The 25,131-nt window shown below is 51.7% G+C and overlaps 2 protein-coding genes across 3 annotated transcripts; both read right to left on the reverse strand.

Moving 5' to 3' along the window:
* Nucleotides 1-1,595: 1,595 nt before the first annotated feature.
* UBE2C (ubiquitin conjugating enzyme E2 C) lies at nucleotides 1,596-11,152 on the reverse strand. Its single transcript, XM_067468342.1, has 6 exons — nucleotides 10,975-11,152; nucleotides 10,844-10,871; nucleotides 8,397-8,483; nucleotides 6,012-6,216; nucleotides 4,056-4,115; nucleotides 1,596-1,798 (listed from the first exon to the last, which is right to left on the reverse strand). The coding sequence occupies exons 1-6, from the start codon at nucleotides 11,085-11,087 to the stop codon at nucleotides 1,740-1,742; spliced, it is 552 nt and encodes a 183-aa protein (XP_067324443.1). The 5' UTR covers nucleotides 11,088-11,152; the 3' UTR covers nucleotides 1,596-1,739.
* A 2,080-nt stretch (nucleotides 11,153-13,232) lies between these two features.
* DNTTIP1 (deoxynucleotidyltransferase terminal interacting protein 1) lies at nucleotides 13,233-25,131 on the reverse strand. 2 transcript variants are annotated; one of them, XM_067468345.1, is made up of 13 exons: nucleotides 24,959-25,131; nucleotides 22,332-22,402; nucleotides 22,132-22,228; nucleotides 20,804-20,902; nucleotides 19,813-19,881; nucleotides 19,054-19,113; nucleotides 18,062-18,123; nucleotides 16,229-16,274; nucleotides 16,002-16,060; nucleotides 15,755-15,815; nucleotides 14,641-14,731; nucleotides 14,495-14,550; nucleotides 13,233-13,522 (listed from the first exon to the last, which is right to left on the reverse strand). In XM_067468345.1, exons 1-12 carry the CDS (start codon nucleotides 25,079-25,081, stop codon nucleotides 14,504-14,506), a joined length of 885 nt encoding a protein of 294 aa, XP_067324446.1. In that variant the 5' UTR covers nucleotides 25,082-25,131; the 3' UTR covers nucleotides 13,233-13,522; nucleotides 14,495-14,503. The 2 variants fall into 2 exon arrangements, with proteins under 2 accessions (XP_067324446.1, XP_067324445.1); XM_067468344.1 differs by having other exon boundaries at nucleotides 14,660-14,731; nucleotides 24,959-25,130.

Genomic DNA, 25,131 nt, shown 5'->3' on the forward strand with positions numbered 1-25,131 from the left:
GGAACGCTGGGAGTTGTAGTTTTGCAAGGTCTTCTGCCTCCTCAGGCTGCAGCTCTTTGGAGTTCCAGAGCATGGAGACATGGCTGTTATAAGCCAGACTGCATCCACTCTACAGTGTAGATGCACCCAATGTGGGTTGCAGCTCAACCAGTATTCAATTGGCCATAGGTCAAGCGACCCCTGTCCCCAAAGGCTGGCCACGGAGGCATCCGCATGGCAGGGTTACTGCAATTTCCCTTGAACTGCCAGGGCTGAATGCTATGGAATCCGGGGAGTTGTGCTTTCACCAGGAAGGCATGTCGCCTTCTTTGCAGGATCCGATGGGAGGATGCTGTCCTTTGCTTCGGTCATCGTCCAGCCATTCCACCAAGGAGTGGTGTGCAAAACCATTGAAACCTTGTGTTGGGCCGCACTGGGGAGACTGGGCCGCTGAGAGGGAGGGAGGTGGCGCTCACCTTTATCCCAGAGGTGCGTCAGGTGCCTTCGAGGCTGACAGACAGAAACCGCCTCCTCTCCCTCCTTGAGTTTTGCTTCCGGGAGACTCAGCAGAAGCCATCCTCGATTTCCCGGCTGCAGAAATTGTGCAAATGAATCTGTCAGTCCAGCCCAAGGCATTCAACTCTTGCAACAAGGAGAGAGACTTCTTTCCCTGCAGGGCTTTTGGGCATGGAATGCAGCACATCACGGACGCAGGAGAGTTGTGTGCAGAATTCGTTCCTCCCATTTCCTCCGGTACTTTTGGTACTTTAGGAGCTCGTAACGGGAAGGGCCCTCCCGGTACGAAAACCCACCCGACACGAAAGCAAGCCAGAGCTGACTTGGGCTCCTCCTCTGCTTTTCGGCATCACAGTTTAATCCTTTTTATTTTATTTTGCAATATATTTTTATTTAGGATAAAAAGGTTGGGAGGGGAAGAAAAGGGGGAGGGGTGTTTTGTTTTTAGATGTAAAGAGGGGGAATGATAATATACAGAGGAAGAAAGAAAGAAAGAGCAGATTTGAGAAAAAAGAGAGAAAATATAAAGAAATATATAAAATATAAAAAATAGTCAAAAATAATAAAAGAAAATCAAAAATAAAAATGGGGAGGCTAAATTAACTGATTTATGAGGCCATAAAGAAGCCTCCAGCAAAGCATTCCAGCAGGGAAGCATGCGGGGAATGCGGAAGTGCTTCATCACCGTCACAGATGGACAAGGAAAGCGACAGCTCCCCTGGCGGCCAGAAAAAGTTAAATAGCCTCTGTGTATGTCTGTATACGTTGTATGTCAAATGGGCATGGAATGTTTGCCATATATGTGTACACTGTAATCCGCCCTGGGTGAGGAGGAGGGCGGAATAGAAAAGCTGTAAATAAATAAATATAAATAAATAATAATAAATCCCCCTTCTCCTCCAAGATCTAAAATGACCAAAATGGGACACTCTCAGCAACTTCAATGGCATTCTGCGACTCCCAGGAATCCTTCTGCACCTCAACCAAGAGCTGAAAGCGGGATCAGGACCCTCACCCTCATCCTCCCTTCTTTTTGGGGGTCTGAGGAGGGAGAGGGCAGCCCGGAACCCCCCCCCCCCAAACCACACAGAGTGAGCGGATACTTAAAATGTGTTTATTTATACATTAAAAGGAGGGGGAAAAGACCAATAAATTTAAAAACAGTCTATAATACAAGCACACAAAGGCCGAGAGGACGAAGAGGTCAAAGGGCACACGTGGGGGGGGGGAGCAGGGGGGGCTCATCAGCTTTCCTGGCTCTTCATATGCTTTGCGTACGATTCGTGGAGGCGTTTCTTGTAAGCTGCAGGTAAAGAAAAGAAGGAAGAGAGAGGGGCAATAACGGGCCTCCTGCACTGCCCGCATCCCAAATGCCCCCACCCCCAAAGGAAAACCTAAGAGATCCCCTCTATTTCCCCAAGTTTGGCCCAACTGCAGCCCCACAATTCTCCGTCAGGCAAAGTGCCTGGAGCAGGACTCAGAGCTGTTGTCATTGTTGTGGCTATTTGGTATTATAATCTTGGAACTTCCTGACAGAGAGAGAGAGAGAGAGAGAAAGAGCTGTTCAGCAGTGGAACTCCCTGCCCCTTGTGGAATGTGATGGGAGGAGGCTCCTTCTTGGGAGGCTTTGAAGCAGAGGCTGGGTGGTCCTCTGTCGGGAGGGCTCTGAAGGCGATTTCCCTGCTTCTTGGCAGAGTGGGGCTGAGCTGGAGGATGGCCCACCAGGTCCCCCCCAACTCCAAGAGGGTGCCCCAAAAGTCACCACACAAAGGTCACCTTAGAGGTCATAGAATTTGCAAATGTATTTCCTGTTTCTCCCATTTATATATATTAATATATAAAATTTATAAATAATCTATAAAAGGTTCTTGAGGGTTTTTTGCGGGCTATATGGCCATGTTCTAGAGGCATTTCTCCTGACGTTTTGCCTGCATCTATGGCAAGCATCCTCAGAGGTAGTGAGGTCTGTTGGAATTAGGAAAGTGGGTTTATATATCTGTGGAATGGCTGGGGTGGGACAAAGGACTCTTGTCTGCTGGAGCTAGGTGTGAAGGTTCCGACTGACCACCTTGATTAGCATTTGAAGGCCTGGCTGAGCCTGGGAAAATGTTTTGTTGAGAGGTGTTAAGATGTGCCTGCCTGTTTCCTCTCTGTTGTTTTGCTGTTGTAATTTTAGAGTTTTTTTTAATACTGGTAGCCAGATTTTGTTCATTTTCATGGTCTCTTCCTTTCTGTTGAAATTGTCCACATGCTTGTGGATTACACAGAGAAGCCATTGAAATCCACAAGCATGTGGACAATTTCAACAGAAAGGAAGAGACCATGAAAATGAACAAAATCTGGCTACCAGTATTAAAAAAAACTCTAAAATTATAACAGCTAAACAACAGAGAGGAAACAACCAGGCACATCTTAACACCTCTCAACAAAACATTTTCCCAGGCTCAGGCAGGCCTTCAAATGCTAATCAAGGTGGTCAGTTGAAACATTCACACGCAGCTCCAGCAGAGAAGAGCTCTTTGCCCCACCCCAGCCATTCCACAGATATATAAACCCATTGTCCTAATTCCAACAGACCTCACTACCTCTGAGGATGCTTGCCATAGATGCAGGCGAAACGTCAGGAGAGAATGCCTCTAGAACATGGCCATATAGCCCGCAAAAAACCCTCAAGAACCTAGTGATTCCAGCCATGAAAGCCTTCGACAATACAATCTATAAAAGTATTGAAATACTTTTGGGAACAGGATGTAAAGTTTTGCAATGAATGTTTTGTCAATAAAGGCACGTTTGTCAATAAAGTGCCCCCCCCCCTTTCCCTTCTGCAAGGCCACCCTGGGACACTCTACCCCTCTTGTCTCTCGATTGAGGCGCCAAACAGCTCTCGATATTAAAAAAACCCAGTTGAATACGCTAACATTGGAAGAGAATCAAAGGCAGGAAATTAGAAGCCCATGAAAGCACCCCAAAACCATAATATATACCTCAAACGCCCCCCAGCGTGCCCCTGAAAGACCCTTCCCCTTTAAGGGGCTCAGAAGAACAACAGCTGCCTCCCGAGGCTGCGGGGACCCTTCTGCCCCCCTGACAGGTTGGGGGTCCCATTCCACAACCACGAGCTGGCCTTCGTGGTTAACTTCCGCTCATTCTCAAAAGGATTCAACCCGATCTGGGTCCCCCAAGTGCCTGCCCCATTCTCCCAAAATATGTTTGGGTGCTGGGGGCAGGGGGAGGTCAATGAAGCCACCGAGCCACACTCTTCAGTCCCCAAATGGAGAGGAACCCAGGCCGTCAAGGTGGATTCAACCAAGACTTACTTTCCATGGACTGCGCTACCTGGAATCTTTGGCCACCCCAGGATTTGAAAGCCACCCCCCCCCCCCGAGCCCTTCAGGCGGCAAAAGGACCATTTGTTCCCCTGGACTGGAGCCTCACCTGTCTCCCCAGCCGTGCATGCCCAGAGAGCACTGACGCGACAGCCTGGGAGCCCCCTGGTAAGGAGGAGAGTGCGCTTTGCATGTGCTCCAGGGCATTGAACCCCTCCCCGAGCAAGGACTCACCTGGCTGGTTCTTCCAGAGCTCTGCGGCCTCTGTGTTGAGGGGGCTCTCCGTGTTTGGCTCTGAGCGCACCAAGCAAGGAAGGAAGGAAAGAAGGAAGGTCAGTCCAGAGACCAAGGGACACTCCACAACCCCAATTCTCCAAGCTAACCCCCCGCCCCACTCCCTCCAAGCCCAGAAGCCCCCCAGGAGACCCTGGAAGGAACTGAAGACGTGGATGTTTCGTCGCGCTTCAGACTGACAATTCCTGATAGATGGCTCCTAACCATGACCTGAACTCAAGTCCTAAAATTGATTACTATATTTTTGAACTAAGCTGTAACGATCCTGTTATAATTGCTCTATTCCTATTCTACTATTCGTTCTCTCCACCTATTTTGACCAACATATCTCCTTTAACTCATTTTGCATACTGCTGAGGGCTGACCATTGTAATTATATGACTGTATTTTACTATTTTAATGTTTTAATGTGATTTAGAATATGATGTTTTTAATGTCTGTCTGTAGTATTTATGTTGGAAACTCGCACAAGTCCCTTGATGGAGGTGAGAAGCCCGGTATACAAAACTGCTAAATAAATAAAATAATAATCCCTTCCCCCCAAAAATGAGATTAGGGGTGCCTATGTTGCTGCTTAGGATGCTTGCTTTTATTGTTTATGATGTTTGTTGTTTTTATGCTGTTTTATATTTTGTTGTTCTGTTTTTAATTGTATGTTGTCTTGGGCTTGGCCCCATATAAGCCAGCCCGAGTCCCTTCAGGGAGATGGAGACGGGATAGAAAGATAAAATTATTATTATTATTATTATTTGGAACACCACAAGATGAGTCCACAGCAGACACTCTGCTGGCTGTTGTATTGGATCACACGTTGGACACCTCCCAAGTGTCTAGGACTCTGTGATGTATTATTATTATTATTATTATTATTATTATTATTATTATTAACACAACAGGATGAGTCCACAGCAGACACTCTGCTGGCTGTTGTATTGGCTCACACGTCGGACACTTCCCAAGTGTCTAGGGCTGTATCGGCAAATAATTTGTGCAGATCCCAGTAAGGTGGCCTTTTGCAGCTGGCAGATGGTAATGTTGTCAGTGCCGATTGTGTTTAAGTGCAGGCTAAGGTCTTGAGGCACTGCACCCAGTGTGCTGATCACCACTGGGACCCCCTTGACTGGCTTGTGCCAGTCTTTGCAATTCGATCTTTAAATCCTCATATCGTGTCAGCTTTTGCAGTTGTTTCTCTTCAATTCTGCTGTCGCCTGGGATTGCGACATCCATGATCCATACTTCGTTGTTATTATTATTAATGTTGACACAAAAGCACAGTATGTCACAGCAAACGAGATCTCTATGCTGGATTTCATATCACGAAACCACAAGTTGAACACTTCCCAAGGGTTAAGGACTGTGTGATGTATTTTCGAATGATGCGTGCAGATCCAAGTCAGGTGGCCTTTTGCAGTTGACAGATCGTGATTTTGTCCATGTTTATTGTTCCCAAATGCTGGCTAAGATCTTTTGGCATGGCGCCCAGTGCACCCATTATTCCCACTGGGACCACCTGGACTGGTTTATGCAATCAGAGCCTTTGCAGTTTGATTTATTATTATTATTATTATTATTATTATTATTATTATTATTATTACTACTACTACTACTACTACTACTACTACTACTACCCTGCAAGCTCTTTGGGCCCACAGGGAGGGGCCGGCCCTTGCCAATCGCAAACCATGGGAGCTGCATGCGGTCATCCCTGGGGTGGCCAAGACTGCCCTTGAAAACTGTTGACAGCACAAATGGACTCACATCTAGTGGTGGAAGGGAGCATTGCAAAGGCCCATGTGGCATCATGTTCATGTGCTGCCACAGGAATGGGAATGCATGTTGTCTTGGAGGCTGCGTCCCCCCCAGGGGTCTCCCCCCCCCCGCATACCCCTCACTCACCTCCCAGGAGGCTCTGTATGGAGAGGAGGATGGTGCGCACGTCGTAGAGGGCGGACCACTTGTCCTTGAGGATGTCCAGGCAGATGTTGCCTTGCAGGTCCACGTTGGGGTGGAAGCAGGGCGTCAGGAAGCGCACCGACGGCGCGTTGTACGGGTACCCGCTCGGGAACTCCAGGCACAGCTTGTACCGCAGGCCCTCGTACGCCTGCGCGGGGCAATTCATTTACTCATTTATAGTAGTTATATACCGCTTTTCTCACTCCTACAGCGACTCAAAGCGGAGCAGATCCCCACTCACGCCAGCCTCACGCTGCCGGGCAACGGCTCCCATTGTCCCCAGTGGGTGGTGGTCACTGGCCTCTGCTTCACCCCCCCCCCCCCAAAAGGGCTAATTAAGGAAAATTAAGCAGAGTCTGGGTGGCTACCTGGACTGTGTCAAGAAAGGGGTCCAACTGGGCCCTCTTCCTACACTAGGGTTCTACTAGAATCATAGAATCCAAGAGTGGGAAGAGACCTGGTGGGCCATCATCCAGTCCAACCCCATTCTGCCAAGAAGCAGGGAAATTGCATTCAAAGCACCCCTGACAGATGGCCATCCAGCCTCTGCTTCAAAGCTTCCAAAGAAGGAGCCTCCACCACACTCCCTCCGGGGCAGAGAGTTCCACTGCTGAACGGCTATCACAGTCAGGAAGTTCTTCCTCATGTTCAGGTGGAATCTCCTCTCTTGTAGTTTGAAGCCATTGTTCCCTTGCGTCCTAGTCTCCAGGGAAGCAGAAAACAAGCTTGCTCCTTCCTCCTCCCTGTGGCTTCCTCTCACATATTTATACATGGCTATCATCATATCTCCTCTCAGCCTTCTCTTCTTCAGGCTAAACATGCCCAGTTCCCTAAGCCGCTCCTCATAGGGCTTGTTCTCCAGACCCTTGATCATTTGAGTCGCCCTCCTCTGGACACTACTCCAGGCACTGCAAACTTGCCCCCCCCCCCAGGTGTTTTGGACTTTAACTCCCACAATTCCTCACAGCCAGCCAGAGTTGGAGTCCAAACTACCTGGAGGGGAACTTGGCCCATGGCTGTCCTCAACGGAGTCCCCCTCAGGGGAGAGAAAGTGGGGCGCACACAAACACAGCCGAGCCTCGCTTCTCCAACTGTCACTCATCCAGACTGACGTATTATTATTATTTATTATTTACAGCATTTATATTCCATCCTTCTCACCCTGCAGGGGACTCAATGTACACATACATGGCAAACATTCAATGCCAATTAGACATACAACGTATATACACAGAGGCTATTTAACTTTTTCTGGCCGCCAGAGGAGCTGTCGCTTTAATCGTCCATCTGCAACACTGAGGAAGTACTTCCACATTCCCTGCATGCTTTTTTGCTGGAGTGCTTTTTATGACCTCATAAATTAGTTAATTAGCCTCCCCACACATAGATGGTCCCTAATTTTCCTACTTGATAGATGCAACTTTCGGGTTGCAAAGGTCGACAACAAGCTACACAAAATTGGTCGGAAGCTCACTCCGATCCAGTCTGGCTTCGAACCTTCTGGTCAGAGTGATCTTAATGCAGCTGACACTCAGCCTGCTGTGCCACAATCCCAGTGCTGTTCCAGGTGTCCCTCTCAGGTGGGCCACGTCTCTTGCAATGTGGGGGTCCGTGGCATTGGGGAACAGCCCCCCTCCATTTCCCAGACAGACCCTTAGAGACACCCAGGCACTGGATGGGCCCGGTTTGCTCTCCTTGGGCTTGGCTTTCTCCCACCAGGCTGATGCCTTTAATGCCCAGGTCAGCCAAGGCCGGGGGTTTGGGGGCCGATCCCCTCCCCAAATGGGACCCCAGCTTCCGTCCTTCAAAGTCCCAAGTGGCGTTTGGGGGCAGCAATCAGACCCAAACGGGTCAGCATTTAGCTCTGGATGAGGATAAAGCAAGAAGGCGTTTGGAGATGGGCGAGCAGATTCAATTGGGGGGTGGGGGGGGTGTTCTGGTCCTCAAACAGTGGGGGTGTGTGGGTCTCTTGGGAAGACTTTGGGTGGCACAATGGGTTGACCCCTTGTGCTGCTGAACTGCTGACCTGAAGGTTGGCAGTTCAAAGCTGCAGGTTGGGGGTGAGCTCCCGCTGTTAGCCCTAGCCAAACTAGCAGTTCAAAAACATGCGAATGTGAGTAGACCAATAGGTCCTGCCTCAGTGAGAAAAGGCAAAAAGATGTTTCAAGCAGTCATGCTGGCCACACAACCAGGAGGATGTCTATGGACAACACCGGCTCCTTGGCTTGGAAATGGAGAAAAGCGATACTATTATTATTCCTAATAATGATGCTGACCTCTATCCCGAAGGAAGGGAGGGTGTGTCCCCCCCCCCCCCCCCGCACTCACCGTCCCAGCTGCTCCAACGATGGTCCCGATCCACTTGAAGAGGTTTTCCGACTCTGGGAAGGCCGAGACGCCCTTGTTCCCCGACATCTGTGGGGTGGTGAGTGGTGGAAGAGGTCAGGAGTGGGGGGGGGGGGGGGCGAAGGGAGTGCCCCCCCCCCCCCAAGTAGGAGGTGTGTGGGCCCAGATTCCTGGCACACAAGTGACGCTCCTTTGGGTTGGATCAAGCTATCCAGACCCCCTCGTGTCTCCCTCCCGTGACTGCAAGCCCAGCAGCCCCAGAGAACCCTCTGCTTGGGGGGGGGGGGATTGGAGAAGGGGGCTGGACTAGATGGCCTCTGGGGTCTCACACAACCCTATGGGTCTATGAAGGGCTCCTTCTGCTAAAACAAGAGGGGTGGGAAGGAGCGCTTGGAGGGCTTCCCTGTGGTCACTGGGGTGGGGTGGGGGGCAACATCAGCGAAGTAGGAGAGAAACATTAACTCCTTCCTGGCTTTGATGTTTTGCTTTCTCTTGGCCCAAAGAAAGCCATTTTTCCCCCAGTTGCAAGGGCTGAATGCTAGGACTGGGGCCTGCCCAAACTATAACTCCCAGCATTCCACAGCCCTGGGCCATGGTGGTTAAAGTGGGGCTGAGCTGCGTGGGTTCTGCAGTGTTCAAGGCCTTGCGAAACCACAACTCCCAGCATTCCTCAGCCCTGAGCTGGGGGCCAAACGGCATTCTTTCTGGAGAAGGCTTCCAAGGGCGGGGGTGGGGGGCAGCAGAGGGACCCCCAGGAAAAAGGGCCCGGCCGCCAGGACGTTGAAACCCCCCCCCCCCCAGGCTTGAAATCCACATTTTCTAGGCGTTGGCGGAGTCATCGTTGCTCTTTGTTTTGGTTCTATCTGCTTTGACAGTCTTATGGTCTGACCTAAGTGTTTTCAGTATTTTATTCTGCCTTGAACCATAATAAAATTATTATTATTATTATTATTATTAGCCATCCCCTGGCAAGTATGGCTGTGGCTCAGTCTATGTATATGTGTTTTGTGTTTGTATATATGTGTGTATATATGCTTTTGTGAATGCATTGTAATGTAATTTTTTATTTTTGGCTTTTTAAGTCCCTTCTGCTGTGTTTTTCGGTGTTTTTATGAGTGATGGTCACTCCCTGGCCTGAGAGGTGTCTTGTGTCCACATTGGGTGTCCATTCGCCCAATGGTTTTGGAGTTGTGTTAATCCCACAAATGAACTCTGCATTTTTATTTAGATAGGTGCTAGCCATCCCCTGGCACGTATGGCTGCGGCCCAGTCTGTGTATATGCGTTTTGTGTGTGCATATATTTGTGTCTATGTGTAAATATATGTGTGTATTTGTGCATGTTTGTGGTTTTGCGCATGCGCTGTAGCGTCTTTTTGCTTTTGTGGCTTTTGAAGTCCCTTCTGCTGTGTTTTTTCAATGTGTTTATGAGTGATGGTCACTCGTTGGCCTGAGAGGGGTCTTGTGTCCAAATTTGGTGTCCATTCGTCCAGTGGTTTTTGAGTTATGCTAATCCCACAAACAAACAACGCATTTTTATTTATATAGAGTAGCCACCCCCTGGCATGTGTTGCTTTGGCCCAGCCTGTGTATATCTGTTTTGTGTGCGTATATATTTGTGTGTGTTTGTGTATATGTGTGGTTTTGCGCATGCGCTGTAGTCTTTTTGCTTTTGTGGCTTTTGAAGTCCCTTCTGCTGTGTTTTTTTAACGTTTTTATGAGTGATGGTCACTCCCTGGCCTGACCACAACGTCCTCCCCTGAAGGCCGGCCTGGCCCAACTCTGGCCCTCCCTCCCCCCCTCTCTCCCTTCAGGGATTTTGCACATGCGTTGACATGTATTAACGTAACTCAGGAACCAGTGGGCGAATGGACACCCAATGTGGACACAAGGCCCCTCTCAGGCCAGGGAGTGACCGTCACTCAGAAAAACACTGGAAAACACAGCAGAGGAGACTTCAAAAGCTAAAAATATACATGGCAACACAAGGGAGGGGGGAGGGAGGCTGTGGCCCTGAGCCGTGTGGCTGAAGAGAGAGAGGCGCCTGTCCTCATGGAGGTCGCCGAGGGGGAGGGGTCCCCATTGATTGGCAGCCAAAGGGGAGGGGTCCTTGGTTGAGGGATACCCCTCTCTTCCCCCTCCACGGCTGGGACTGCAGCATAATACAGTCCTTACGTACCTCCTGCCATGCCCAGCACTTTTGATTGTATGCATTACATGTGGCCCGGCCTTTAGTTTTAAATGCGTCCTGATGTTATGGCTTTAATGTTTATTGTTTGGCTTTTTGAGTTTTGTTGTTGTGTTTGTTGTGTTGTGTTGAGGCCTGTGTGAGCCGCACCGAGTCCTTCGGGTACAAATAAAGGTAATAAATAATAATAATAATAATAACTAATAAATAATAATAATAATATAGTCTAGAAGGCCTACTCACCATCAGCGCCATGAGCTCCTGCTGCAGCCTGTGGACACAGAGAGAGAGGGAGAGAGGGGTCAGTGGGGGAGAGGAGGGAGAAAGGGAGGCTCCCCCTTGACCTTGCCCGGCCTTGCCCTGCCCTGCCCGACCTGCTCCGGACGGATCCCTTTCCGGCGGCGGCGCTCCCTGCGGCGGCGGCCTTGCCCGGGGCCGGGGTCCCGCTCGGGTCCGTGTTCTGCGAGGAAGAAGAAGAAGAAGCCATGCCTCGCTCTCTCTCTCTCTCTGCCTTCCTTCTGTCTCTTGTCCTTCTCTTCCTTCCTTCCTCCTTCCAGGCTCTCCTTCTCCTTCTGCCGCCGCCTCCCAGTTTGAATGTTGCCAAGCTCCAGGAGGGCCAATCAGCGCCGCGCTACCATACTCCTCAACCAATCGCGGAAAGGAGGCGGGGCCCGGCGGGGGAATCTGTTCCCATTGGGCAACGCCCCGCTGACGAGGCCAGGGAAGGAGGGCGGAAGGGGCGTGGCTTGGGAAAGGGAGGCGGCCTTAAAGGGGCAACACCGGCCCTCCTGCAGGCTGTGCTTTAGGCCAGGGCTTCTCCACCTGTGGGCCCCTCCCCAGGTGTTTTTTTTTTTAAATAAACTTTATTGTCATTTTCAATACAGCTATAAAAACAATAGAAAAGACGCCACTACAGAACACAAGAGGCTATGAGTAGGAAACTCTCCAGGTGTTTTGGCCTACCACTCCCACAAATCCCGGCCAGTTTACCACCTCTTAGGATTTCTGGGGGTTGGAGGCCAAAACACCTGGAGGAGGGACCCACAGGTGGAGAACCAGGGATTGAGGGATCAGGAGGCAATAGAATCCTAGAGTTGGGAGAGACCTCCTGGGCCATCCTCCAGTCCAACCCCATTCTGCCAAGAAGCAGGAATGTTGCCTTCAAACCACCCCTGACAGATGGCCATCCAGCCTCTGATTAAAAGCTTCCAAAGAAGGAGACTCCACCACACTCCCTCTGGGGAAGGCAGAGAGTTTCACTGCTGAACAGCTCTCACAGTCAGGACGTTCTTCCTCGTGTCCAGATGGCATTTCCTCTCTTGTAGTTTGGAGCCATTGTTCCGTTGCGCCCTAGTCTCTCTCCAGGGAAGCAGAAAGGAAGCTTGCTCCCTCCTCCTCCTCCCTGTGGCTTCCTCTCACATATTTATACATGTGAGAGGAAGCCATATTTGTTTCTTGACAAAAGCATGGCATAAATTAGTATAAAACCAATAAACATAGAAGGCACACAGGCCGCTAGATATCTTTTGACCCAAAATGGGCAACAGCAACAGCATTGTCTGCAGCCTCCAAGCACTCTTCCTGCGTGGGCAAGCCAGAAGAGCCAAGCCATCCCAGAGTAATAATAATCCTAGAGTAATAATACAGCTGGAAGAGACCACCTGGGCCATCTAGTCCAATCTCCTGCCAAGCAGGAAAAGCACAATCAAAACACCCCCGGCAGATGGCCCTCCAGCTATCATCATCATCATCATCATCATCTTTCGGGGGTGCTTTGAAGGCAATATTCCTGCTTCTTGGCAGACTGGGTTGGCCTCTTCCAATTCCAGGATTCTGGGATTCCATGATCAGCCAGAAAGACCAATGGCCCTGATGGTTGGGGATGGGGACGCTTCTCTCTTGCCCAAGGATGATGGTCTTCCAAGTGTAGTGGTCCGTAGGTGACTGTGGACCCACAGTGAGAACATCGGTTTCCAGACGGAAGGCGGTCCCAGTCAGGGTTGGCTTGACGCGCCTCCTTCCTCTTGGCATGTTTCTCCCTTTCGCCCTCCATTCAGGCTTCTGTGAATTCTGCAGCACTGCTGGTCACAGCTGACTTCCAGTTAGAGCACTCAGGGGCCAGGGCTTCCCAGTTGTCTCTCGGTGTCTGTGCCCATCTTTGAATCTGCCCAATCTCTCTTCCTGCCCACCTTTGTTGAGTGGGGAGTAGAGTGACTGCTTTGGGGCTCGTGTACGTGGGAAAGGGCAGGCACCTGAGGTTTTGAGGAACTTATGGCATTGCAGGCAAAGCCCTGTCTCGATGTACTCCGAACAAGGAAGATGTACGGTATGTTCACCCTCTGTGCGCCTTGGGGTTGTCTTTCACGAGAAGACTCAATCCGTAGCAACACCAATGGAGCCAAGGACCCTCCTGACACATCTGCACGGCAGAATTAATGCTGGATTGGCACCACTTCGTCTGCCAAAAGAAGCCACACCACTGACTGAACCACAGTGGTCGAAGCTGCGCCCAAGTGCATCTGTCCCTCAGTGTGGGGACCCTTCCTCATAAGTGACAGTGGGCTGGGATTGTGCTCCCCCCCCCCCCCCCCCGACACAGAGTCTTCCCAAAAGGAGGAGAAGAGGCTTCCGGCCGGAGTGAGTGGTGTGTTTATTAGGATGAAGATGGTTGTGGTGGTGGTTTCCAGAGGTCCAGCCCAGAGGCAAGGAGAGAGAGAGAGAGTGAGCGCAGTCAGGGGGGCGGATCCTGCTCTGCCCCCCCACCCCCACCGCCCCTTCCCCTATGCGTCCTTGGGGGGCGGGGGTGGGGGGTCCCCTTCGCACCCGCAGCGCAGGGCCTCCATGGCGGTGCGCATCTTCTGGGCCATCCAGGCCGGCGCCGTGAAGGGCTTCAGTTCATCCAGCTTCAGCTCCAGAGATCCTCTGACAAGGGACAGAGAGAGGGAGAGAGAGAGAGAGAAAGCGCCATCAGCACCTTCAGGAAATAACAACAACAACAACAACAACCACAACTGCTCACAGCTTGTCATTGGAAAGGTCAAACCAGACAGGCAGAAGGAATGTTTTTTTGGAAAACAGAGCAACGACATGAAGGGTCATTCCTTCCTGCCTGCCAAGGAGGGAGAAGGGGAAAGGAAGCTACTGACAAGATGGAATGTGTCCAGAGGAAGAGGGCAAGGGTCTGGAGAACAAGCCCTATGAGGAGTGGCTTAAGGAGCTGGGCATGTTTAGCCTGCAGAAGAGAAGGCTGAGAGGAGACATGATGAGGGCCATGTATAAATATGTGAGAGGAAGCCACAGGGGGGAGGAGGGAGCTGATCAAGGGTCTGGAGAACAAGCCCTATGAGGAGCGGCTTAAGGAGCTGGGCATGTTTAGCCTGCAGAAGAGAAGGCTGCGAGGAGACAGGATGAGGGCCAGGGATCAATACGTGAGGGGAATACGTCCTAGGGAGGAGGGAGGGGGCTTCCTTTCTGCTGACCTAGAGGGAGACTCGGACGCAACGGAGGAAAGGCTTCAATCTACAGGAAAGGAAGGAAGGAGATCAGTCTGAACACGAGGAAGAACTTTCTCACTGGGAGAGAGAAAGAGCTGTTTGCAGAGGAACTCTCTACCCCAAAGTGTGGTGGAGACCTTACTGTCTTCTGTGTCCCTGGGCTGAGCAAAAGTGGGGCGGGGGGGGGGGGGGGTTATTTGCATGCATGCACACACATGCCCGTGCACACACACACACTGAGGATTGCTCAAGAGCCTGCACCCTAAGAGAAGCAGAGATGTGTGGAAAGGAGATTTCCCTGATTCTGGAGTAATCTGGGACTTCATGAGAGTTGGGGGGGGGTGTCAAATCCCCCAAAGGCCACCTGCCCCCCCCCCACCTCCGCCCTGGCCCTCCTCACCTGTACTCTTCACTCGCCGCCAGCTCCTTGATATCCTCCTCCAGAAGAAGGTAGGCCTAGGAAAGGGGGGCACGGGGTGAGCAGTGGCCACAGGGAGAGAGAGAGACCCCCCACTCCCCAAAAAAGGCAGCAGAGGATGTGTTTACGTTCAGAGTCCGCTCTCACCATCTTTCCCCCCGTGGCACGCATGTGGTGCTGCTCCGCCAGCCAGTGCTTGTCCTGAGGGTCTGCTGCGTACTGGAGGGAGGGAGGAAGGAAGGAAGGAAAGAAGTGTGTTTTTGTGAAACTGATTCATAGAATCATAGAATCATAGAATCAAAGAGTTGGAAGAGGAGGGCGACTAAGGGTCTGGAGAACAAGCCCTATGAGGAGCGGCTTAAGGAGCTGGGCATGTTTAGCCTGAAGAAGAGAAGGCTGAGAGGAGATATGATAGCCATGTATCAATATGTGAGAGGAAGCCACAGGGAGGAGGAGGGAGCAAGCTTCCTTTCTGTTTCCTTGGAGACTAGGACGCAATGGAACAATGGCCTCAAACTACAAGAGAGGAGATTCCACCTGAACATGAGGAAGAACCTCCTGGCTGTGAGAGCCGTTCAGCAGTGGAACTCTCTACCCCGGAGGGAGTGTGGTGGAGGCTCCTTCTTTGGAAGCTTTTAAGCAGAGGCTGGATGGCCATTTTTCAGGGGTGATTTGAATGCAATATTCCTGCTTCTTGGCAGAATGGGGTTGGACTAGATGGCCCATGAGGTCTCTTCCAACTCTTTGATTCTAGGATTCTATGAAGAGACCTCATGGGCCATCCAGTCCAACCCCATTCTGCCAAGGAGAGAGAGAAGGTAAGGAAGGACTTTCAATACCCAAAGGGATGTCATGGGAAGAGAGAGCCAGCTTGTGTTCTGCTGCTCTGAGGCTTGAACACAAACACATGGGCTCGAAGGGTTGCGGAAGAGGCGCCACTGAACCCCCAGGAAGAGATTCTTTACTCACAGGCCACCCCAGGGGCGGGGGAGGGGGGGGGTCTCCATCTTTGGAGAACTGTAAAGAGGGGCCGGGTAGTGTTTTGGCAGGGCAGAGGGTGGGACTAGATGTGTCTTCTTGGGATCTCCAATTCTGTGAATTAATTCCTCTGATGAAGCACTGCTCCTTCCACTCCAACATGTGGGGAACAGTCTTTGCTGAGTGTGCATTTTGCAGTCCCCTGAGGGCCCAGGCGTCCCCCCCCCCCCCCCGGTCTCTCTCCTGGGGCCTGGGTGCACTGACCTTGAAGAGGTGTGGGTGCCTGATGTAGAGCCTTCCTCGGGTGCCTCCCATGCCCAGGGCTCTGTGGAAGAAGCACAGGTGAGGGTGAGGGTTTGGCCCCAGAGCCACGCGCCCCCTTCCCTCCCTTCCGACACTGCTTGAGCCTCCCCCCGCCCCTAAGTCCCCCAAGGACACACTGAGGGGCTTGTGGCTGACTCCAGCGCCTGGAGGTCGGTTTGCTTGCTCCTCAGAGACGGCAGCGACTTACTTGTTTGCCCTCGACCCCAGCACAAAGCAGGTGGATTCTGTGATCCGGGTGGGGTCCCACTGCAAGGCAGCAACACAAAGAGAGACCCCTGACAAGGCGCAGAGGCAAGGGCCCCCGCCCTCCTCCTGCAAACGGAGGCTGCTGCTCCCCCTGTGCCTCTGGAGCTGTGAGACCCCCCTCCCCCACCCCCTGAACCCAAAGCAAGAGAGAGAGGGAGGGGGGCTTACCTTGGGGCCTTCCCTCTGCACTGGCTCACAGGGCTTGGTTTTGCTCCTGAGGAAAGAGGAGGCCGTCAGGGAAAGAGCTCCCAGGGTCAAGGCCCACAAGGGAGAAGTGGACGAAAAGACTGAAGTGCCAAATCCAAACAGGTGTCGAGGTTAGAAGAAGGAAGATTGGAGCCAGGGTTAAAGGGGGGGGGGGTGAAAAGAGCAAAAGGGGGGGGCTGGGAGGAAAGGGCTTCCAGGCAGAGTGTGTGTGCGAGAGGGGAAGGAAGAGGTTCTAGAGCCCCCTTGGGGTTCAAAAAAAGTCAGGCTGAAATACTGTAAATAAACAAATAATAAATGAATAAGATCAGGATGACCCGGGAGAGATGGTGGCACAGAGGGGAATAGTTTTGGAAGAGAGAGGAACAGAGAGGCACCCAATCAGAGGACAGAACTGAGGGGGAGAAGGGAAAGGGAGCAAGGGGAAGGGTCTGATATTGTGTGTGTGTGTGCATGCTCACTTCAATCTGGCTCTGATCAACTACAAAACCCATGATGCAGGTCAGTCTAATGTGGCGCTTGCACCCAGTAGTATACTCTGCAGATTAAACTATTATATTGGGAATAGATCGTCGTGATTTCTGAATGCTGAGGCTGGTGAAGAGAAAGCCGTGAGCCTGGCCTGCCTCTCTCTTCCTCCCTCTTGGCTCAGACCGCCCTCACGGGGTCCAGGGTCCTGGCCCCCCGCTGCCCTTCCGCTCCGCCAGAATGCCTCCTTCCCTCTGGAGAGCCAAGGCAGGCCGGCCGGCCACTCTGGGCACTGGAGCCCAAGAAGGAGGCGGACTCTCCGCTGGGACGTGTCCCAAGGAGGGTGGCCAAGGGGGTCAGAGGCCCAGGAGCCCCCAAGCCCTATGAGGGGCGGCTGAGGGAACGGCACGTCCAGCCCCGATCAGGAGGAGATGTGACATGAAGGAGCCACATCTAAAAGTCTGGATGGACTTTGGCTGCACAAAGACTGGGACACAAGGGAACAACAAGGGGTTCAAGCTGCGGGAGAAGGGATTCCATCTCAACCTGAAGAAGATCTGCATCCAGGATAAGAGCGGTTTGGCAGGGAAATGAACTACTGCCAAGTGTGGTGGGTGGGCCCCTCTTGGGAGTGATGCAGATACGCATCCTTTGTGGTGATGATGGGGGGGCTGGGTGCACCCTGTGTCCCCCTCCCCCTCCAGGAGTCACTCCTCCTGTGCAGAGCCTCGCTTTTGGGGGGCTGAAGAGGCCTCGGCCTGGGCTGCCCTGTGGATGCTGGGTGCAGAAGGTGGAGGCAGGCAAGCACCAGAGGCATATTTGGGGACAAGGGACAGGGCCTTCTCAGTGGTGGCGCCACAACTCTGGAACTCCCTCCCCAAGGACATCAGGCACTCCCAAACACTGGCAGTTTTCAGAAGGAGCTCGAAAACATGGATGTTCCAGTGTGCCTTCCCAGATTAAGGAATCCCAAGCAATTGTCCCTAATGCACTTTATGAGAGAGTTAGAATTGTCTGCACACCCTTCTACTCCCAAAATATCCATCCTACCTCACCTGGACATGCCCAGCATGTTTAGAATTTTAACTATTACATTTGGCCCTGCCACAGGTTTTTAACTGTGTCGTGCTTTGTTATTGTTTTATTGGTTCCTTATTTATTGTTGCATTGTATTGTTGTCTGGTGTGTTTTTGTTAATGGTGTAGTTTGGGCTCGGCCCCTTGTAAGCCGCACCGAGTCCTGCGGGAGATGGTAACGGGGGACAAATAAAGGTTTATTATTATTATTATTATTATTATTATTATTATTATTATATTGGGGCAGACTTACATGTTCACTGCCACAGGCTTCTGGTTGCTCAGCTGGCTCTGTCCCGGAGGCCGTCCCTTCCGCTGCAAGGGACAATAACAATAGTAATAATAATAATAATAACACTTTATTTATATTCCGCTCTCTCTCCCCAAGGAGGGGACTCAGAGCAGATTACAATATACACAGATCGGCAAACACCCAGTACCTTTAATATAGTGGAATAACAATGACACACAAATACACAGAGCAAAGGCAAAGGCTTCCCCTTTCAGCTCCGGCTTCTGGAGGCGGTGCTCAACTCCGGCCATGGGGAGGGAGGGGCTCTTGTTCAATTTCCAAGCCAAGCAAGGAGCCTACGTTGTCCATAGACACCCCCTGGTCGCGCTGGCAACGTGGCTGCATGGGCACCTTTACTACCTTACCATTGTAAGCCTTTATACAATGGGTCCCAGTATCCACTGGTGCTTGAGTCCAAGACCCCTCCCCCCCACCACCATGGGCACCAAAATCTGTGGATGCTCAATCCCCATTACATATATTGGAGTTATGTATGCATGGGATATATTTTATTGAATGTATTTTTTAATTCTGTTGAAATGTCATTTTAATTTTATATTATAGCCGTATTTTATTTTATAGCCGTATGATATTGATCTACTCACATTTGCATGTTTTCTAATTGCTAGGTTGGCAGGAGCTAGGGCTAACAGTGGGAGCTCAACCTTTAGGTCAGCAGTTCAGCAGCGCAAGGATTTACCGACTGCACCAACCGCAATGTCACTGTCAATGCCTCCTGTGCAGAACACGCTCCCCACAACAGAAGCAAGCCTCTGACGGTGCCCCCCCCCCACTTTCCCCAAACAAAAGCAGAGGAGGGAAGCAGCTTCAGCGCCTGGCCAAGGGGGCGGTGGGTGCTGGCTGCACTGCAAGGCCCCTCCCTGCCCCACCCAAGGGGGTGAGCAGGGACCCCCCTCCCTCTGCTCCACTGGTGCTTGAAGGGGCCCACCTACCTTTTTGGGGGCGGGGCTTCCCTGCTGCTGGCTCAAGTCCTCGTCCGCTGGCTTGGCCCGCTGCGTGGGAAGAAGACAAAAGAAGGGGGAGGTCACTGGAAACAGGTGCAAAATGTTTTGCAGAAGCCATGCAACTCCAGAGTGATGGGCCAACAGGGAGGAAACTCAGGGAAGGGGGATGCTGGAGATGTCGGAAACAGAAGGGCGCTTTCTTCCATGCCTGGTGGACATGCTCCACGGCCTGAAATTCTGGGAATGTGTTGCCAAGGAGACAAAGAACATGCCCCTCAACAAGGTTGAGAAAAATCCAGGAATGTGCCTTTTGGGACTTTTTAGAGATGGAATTAGTTGGGGGATAATGAAGACATTTGCCAATGCATCTAGAACGATGACAGCAAAATTCTGGAAGAGTGAAAGAGAGCGATGCAAGAGAGACCGACGAGAAAAGTTATGAGAATAGATACAAAAGTCCAGCTCTCCAATGGACTTAGAGGGGGAAATAATGAAGTGTTTGTAAACAAATGGAGACTGGCCTTTGTATACATTTCGAAAGGAAGGCAAAAGTGGACTCCAGGGAAGCTGCGAGGGGAGTAACTTAAGGAACTTACAAGGTGTGGGCCAGCTTGGGCCCTCCTCCCTCCATGTCTTTTGGACTCCAACTCCCACCATTCCTAACGGCTGGTAGGGCCCAAGTCGGCCCACACCTGTATTATGGGGTGTGAGTGTCGGAGGGAAGCGGGGAGAGAAAGCCGCGCCTACCTTCAGGATGGGGACCTCGTGGGGCAACCTCGCCACAGACTTCTTGCCGTCGCAGAAGAGAAGTTTAGCCTGAAGGGGAAGAAAAAGGCCTGGAGTCAGCGCTGGGATCGCATTCCTGGCTGGCTCTTCGCTTTTTGGATCAGCCACGTGAGGCGAAGGCAGGAGCAAGAACTGAACCGTTAGGGAGCCCGTCCTGCTCAAGGCTTCTTGGGGAGCTCCACCGCTGAGCACCAAAATGCCTTGAAGGGCTCCCAGGACATGCTGCCCATCAGACAGGGAGGAGGAGGATTTGCTCTAGGATCCTTGAGGTGGAAGAGGCACTCCAAGGCCATCTAGTCCAACCCCTTTTATTCTGACGGGCAGGAAGACACAATCAAAGCCCTCCAGACCACCTCCCAGGGCGGCCTCAGCCTCAGAGATTGGGGGGGGGGGGTCCCAAAGGCCTGCCCTACAGACAGGATTTATTTATTTACAGCATTTCTAGTCCGCTCTTCTCCTCACCCCACAGGGGACTCAGGGCGGATTACAATGTACACATTCAACGTATATAGACATACACAGAGGCTATTTAACTTTTTCTGGCCGCCAGAGGAGCTGTTGCTTTCATTGTCCATCTGCAACACTGATGAAGCACTTCCGCATTCCCCGCATGCTTTTGCTGGAGTGCTTTTTGCTGGAGTCTTTTTATGGCCTCGTAAATTAGTTAAATTAGCCTCTCCACAAATTAGTTAAATTAGCCTCTTAATCATCTCTGTTCTGTGTATTTTAATATGTATTCTATAGGTGGTACCTAGTTTTCCTACTTGACAGATGCAACTGTCTTTCGGGTTGCAAAGGTCGACAACAAGCTACACAAATTTGGCCGGAAGCTCACTCCGACCCAGGCTGGCTTCGAACTCATGACCTTCTGGTCAGAGTGGTCCTAATGCAGCTGACACTCCGCCAGCTGCGCCACAATCCCAGCGCAGGACCCTTTCTCGGCAGCACATACCTGCTCCAGGCAGTTCCGGCACGTCTCGTGGATGAGCTGCTCCGTGTCCAGGTCTTCTCCCGTGTTCTCCCGCACGTTCCCTGCCGCCTTCTGGAAGAACTTGGGACCGGAGCAACGATTGGAGGAGGGACCCGAGGAGCCTTTCCTCTGACCCCATCTCTTCCCAAATGGGCCCCTCTTAACTAAGGCGGGGTCTACACTGGACCTATACCCCAGGATCTGATCCCAGATAATTATCTGCTGGATTGTATGAGTCCACACTGCCAGGTCATAATCCAGCATCCTGTGTTTAATCATCTCTGTTCCGTGTATTTTAATGTGTATTCTATAGAGGTTTGTTACAATATGTATCTTTTATAGAAACACATTTGAATACGTGCATTTCTAGAATGTTCTCAATGTTTATGTTTGTGTTTGAATTAGGCTGCAGCTCACCTCGAGCCACGAGGAGAGGCAGGGAAGAAAGAATATGATAGCCATGTATCAATATGTGAGAGGAAGCCACAGGGAGGAGGAGGGAGCAAGCTTCCTTTCTGCTTCCCTGGAGACTAGGACGCAATGGAGGAATGGCTTCAAACTACAAGAGAGGAGGTTCCACCTGAACATGAGGAAGAGCTTCCTGACTGTGAGAGCCGTTCAGCAGTGGAACTCTCTGCCCCGGAGTGTGGTGGAGGCTCCTTCTTCAGAAGCTTTGAAGCAGAGGCTGGGTGGCCATCTGTCAGGGGTGCTTTGAATGCAATATTCCTGCTTCTTGGCAGAATGGGGTTGGACTGGATGGCCCAGGAGGTCTCTTCCAACTCTTTGATTCTGTGATTCTATGATTCTATGAGACTATGAGTATGATCAGATCCTGGGGTGGAGGGCAGCAGGCCCGTAGCCAGGATTTCATTTTGGGGGGGGGGGGCTGAGTTTCGGGGGGGGGGGCTGAGTCTGAGTGAAAGAGGGTCTAGCCTAGCAAACCTTTTGTATCGTTACCCCAATAATACCCCCATGCATATGGGATATATTGAGTATGGTGATCAGCTCATGATATTAATAAACATAACAGTTTAAATAATGCACCAGTAAGGCCTTTTCATGAACCACCATGAGAATTTGGGGGGGGGGGGGGCTGAAGCCCCCTGAGGCCCCCCCCCCCCCGGCTACATGCCTGGAGGGCAGTGTGGGAGGGGCCCGAGCGCCTTGAGGGCCCCCGGTGCCATCAGGGCCGGAGGGACAGACAGGGAGGGAGGGAGGGAGGGTCTTCTCTGGCTTCCTGCCCCTCGTGACCCCTTGAGATGGAAGCCCCCCCCCCCCCCCCCCCAGTGCCAAGGGCCCCAGTTGCACACCTTCATGTACTTCCCAAAGACGGCCTGGATCTCCTCGTTGATGGTGGGCTGCAGGACGGCTCGCAGCAGGTCCATGGAAACAACGGGGTCTGTGAAGCTGGAGATGGGGGGGGGGGAGGACAAGGGGTCAATGGCTGGACCACAATGCCTCTCCTGGGAGGAGGAGGAGGAGGAGGCAAGGAAGGGGGGGGTCTCTGTACCTGGTCATCATCTGGGAGCGCCGCCCGCGCCGCTGGACCAGCCGGTGCTTGATCATGATGTTCCAGGGACTCTGTGGGAAGAAACCAGAGGTGGATGGGTGCACGCTGGTTTGAGTACATCCACACGGCAGAACGAAAGCACCTTGAGTCCTCTTTCATGCCATGGAGTTCTGGCCTTAAACCTTATCTGTCAAAGACTTCTAGTGCCTCACCAAACTACAACTCCCAGGGCTCTGGAGCATTGCGCCTTGGCATTAAAAGTGACACCACAGCTGCATTCATTCTATAGTGTACAGCAGGCATGGGCAAACTTGGGCTCTCTAGGGGTTTTGGGCTTCAAGTCCCACAATTCCCAACAGCCAGTAGCTGGAAGTTGAAATCCAAAACACTTGGAAGGCCCAAAGATTGCCCATGCCTGCTGTGGAATAATGTCCAGGGTGGGACAAAGGACTCTTGTCTGCTGGAGCTAGGTGTGAATGTTTCAACTGACCACCTTCATTAGCATTTGAAGGCCTGGCTGAGCCTGGGGAAATCTTATGTTGAGAGGTGTTAAGATGCGCCTGGTTGTTTCCTCTCTGCTGTTTTGCTGTTGTAATTTTAGAGTTTTTAAATACTGGCATCCAGATTTTGTTCATTTTCATGGTCTCTTCCTTTCTGTTGAAATTCCCCACCTGCTCCTTGTGGATTTCAATGGCTTCTCTGTGTAGCCTGACATGGAGGTTGTGAGAGTGGTCCAGCGTTTCTGTGTTCTCAAATAATATGCTGTGTCCAGGCTGGTACATCAGGTGCTCTGCTATGGCTGACTTCTCTGGTTGAAGTAGTCTGCAGTGCCTTTCATGCTCCTTGATTCGTGTCTAGGCAATAATGCATTTGGGGGTCCCTATGTAGACTTCTTGTCCACAGCTGCATGGTATACAATGGTAGACTCCTGCAGAAGCGAGAAGATCCCTCTTGTTCTTTGCTGGATGAAGCATTTGTTGGATTTTCTTGGTGGGTCTGGAGATAGTTTGTATGTTGTGTTTCCTCCTCAGCTTCCCTCTGCGGTCCACTCAGAGGAAAAGTGTTCCTGCCATACATCAAGGGAACCACTGGCTGCATAGGGAAGCCATTGAAATCCACAAGAAGCATGTGGACAATTTCAACAGAAAGGAGGAAACCATGGAAATGAACAACATCTGGCTACCAGTATTAAAAAACTCTAAAATTACAACAGCAAAACAGCAGAGAGGAAACAACCAGGCGCATCTTAACACCTCTCAACAAAAGATTCCCCCAGGCTCAGCCAGACCTTCTAATGCTAATGGAGGTGGTCAGTTGAAACATTCCCATCTAGCTCCATCAGACAAGAGTCATTTGCCCCACTCTGGTCATTCCACAGATATATAAACTCATTTTCCTAGTTCCAACAGACCTCACTACCTCTGAGGGATGCTTGCCATAGATGCAGGTGAAACGTCAGGAGAAAATGCCTCTAGAACATGGCCACATAGCCCGAAAAAACTCACAAGAACTTTGTTTATGATGATAGTTCCCGGCTCAGGAAGGACATCCCTTCCCAACTGGGCCTCTCACAGGCCTGGGCCAACTTATGCCCTCCCTCCCTCCCTTCAGGTGTTTTAGACTCCAGTTCCCATCATTCCTAACAGGTGGAGTCCAAAATACCTGGCAGGAGGGAGGGAGGGAAGGAGGGCCTGTGAGAGACCTGGTTGGGAAGGGATGTCCTTCCTGAGCCGGGAACACAAACCTTGTTGTTATAGTTTTGTCAGTTTGCTAATAATATCAAATATACTAATATAGTAATTAATAATGATAGTTTTGGTTGTGTAGTGAAACCTTTCCCATGTGGTGATGATGCTAGAGCAGGCCTGGGACAACTTCAGCCCTCCCTCCCTCCCGCCAGGAGTTTTGGACTACAACTCCCAGAATTCCTAAGAGCCTACCGGCTCTTAGGAATTCTGGGAGTTGTAGTCCAAAACCCCTGGCGGGCGGGCGGGCGGGCGGGAGGGCTGAAGTTGTCCAGGCCTCTGAAGTCCTTCCTAAGCCAGGCACACCAATGCTAGGCTTACCTCTGCCGGCTCTTAGGAATTCTGCCTCCCACCCGCCAGTTGTGTTTTGGACTACAACTCCCAGAATTCCTAATATCAAATATAATAATATAGTAATTAATAATGATAGTTTTGGCTGTGTAATGAAACCTTTCCCATGTGATGATGATGCTAGAGCAGGCCTGGGACAACTTCAGCCCTCCCTCCCTCCCGCCCGCCAGGGGTTTTGGACTACAACTCCCAGAATTCAGGAAGTTGTAGTCTAAAATACAACTGGCGGGAGGGCTGAAGGATATGTGTTTATGATGACAGTCCAGGCCTGGGCCAACTTAGGCCCTGCCTCCCGCCCGCCAGTTGTGTTTTGGACTACAACTCCCAGAATTCCTAAGAGCCTACCGGCTCTTAGGAATTCTGGGAGTTGTAGTCCAAAACACACCTGGCGGGCGGGAGGGAGGGCCTAAGTTGGTCTAGGCCTGTGATGTCCTTCCTAAGCCAGGCACACACCTCTGCCGCGGTGCATGCTGGGCTGGGGCGCCCCCTCCCTCCCCCTGGTATCCCGGCAACCGCCCCGCCCCCCCTCACCGCCAGCTCCTCCTCTTCCTCGTCTTCCTCTCCCTCTTCTTCCTCTTCCTCCTCCTCCTCGTCCTCCTCCTCCTCTTCCCCGGCCTCGGCCTCGGGCTGCTCGGTCTCGCGGGCGGCCCCCATCCGCTCACTCCCTGACTGACTCCCTCGCGCAGCAGCCACGCCCCCCTCCA

The sequence above is a fragment of the Anolis sagrei genome, chromosome 4 (genome assembly GCF_037176765.1).
Source record: "Anolis sagrei isolate rAnoSag1 chromosome 4, rAnoSag1.mat, whole genome shotgun sequence".
Taxonomy (NCBI): domain Eukaryota; kingdom Metazoa; phylum Chordata; class Lepidosauria; order Squamata; family Dactyloidae; genus Anolis; species Anolis sagrei.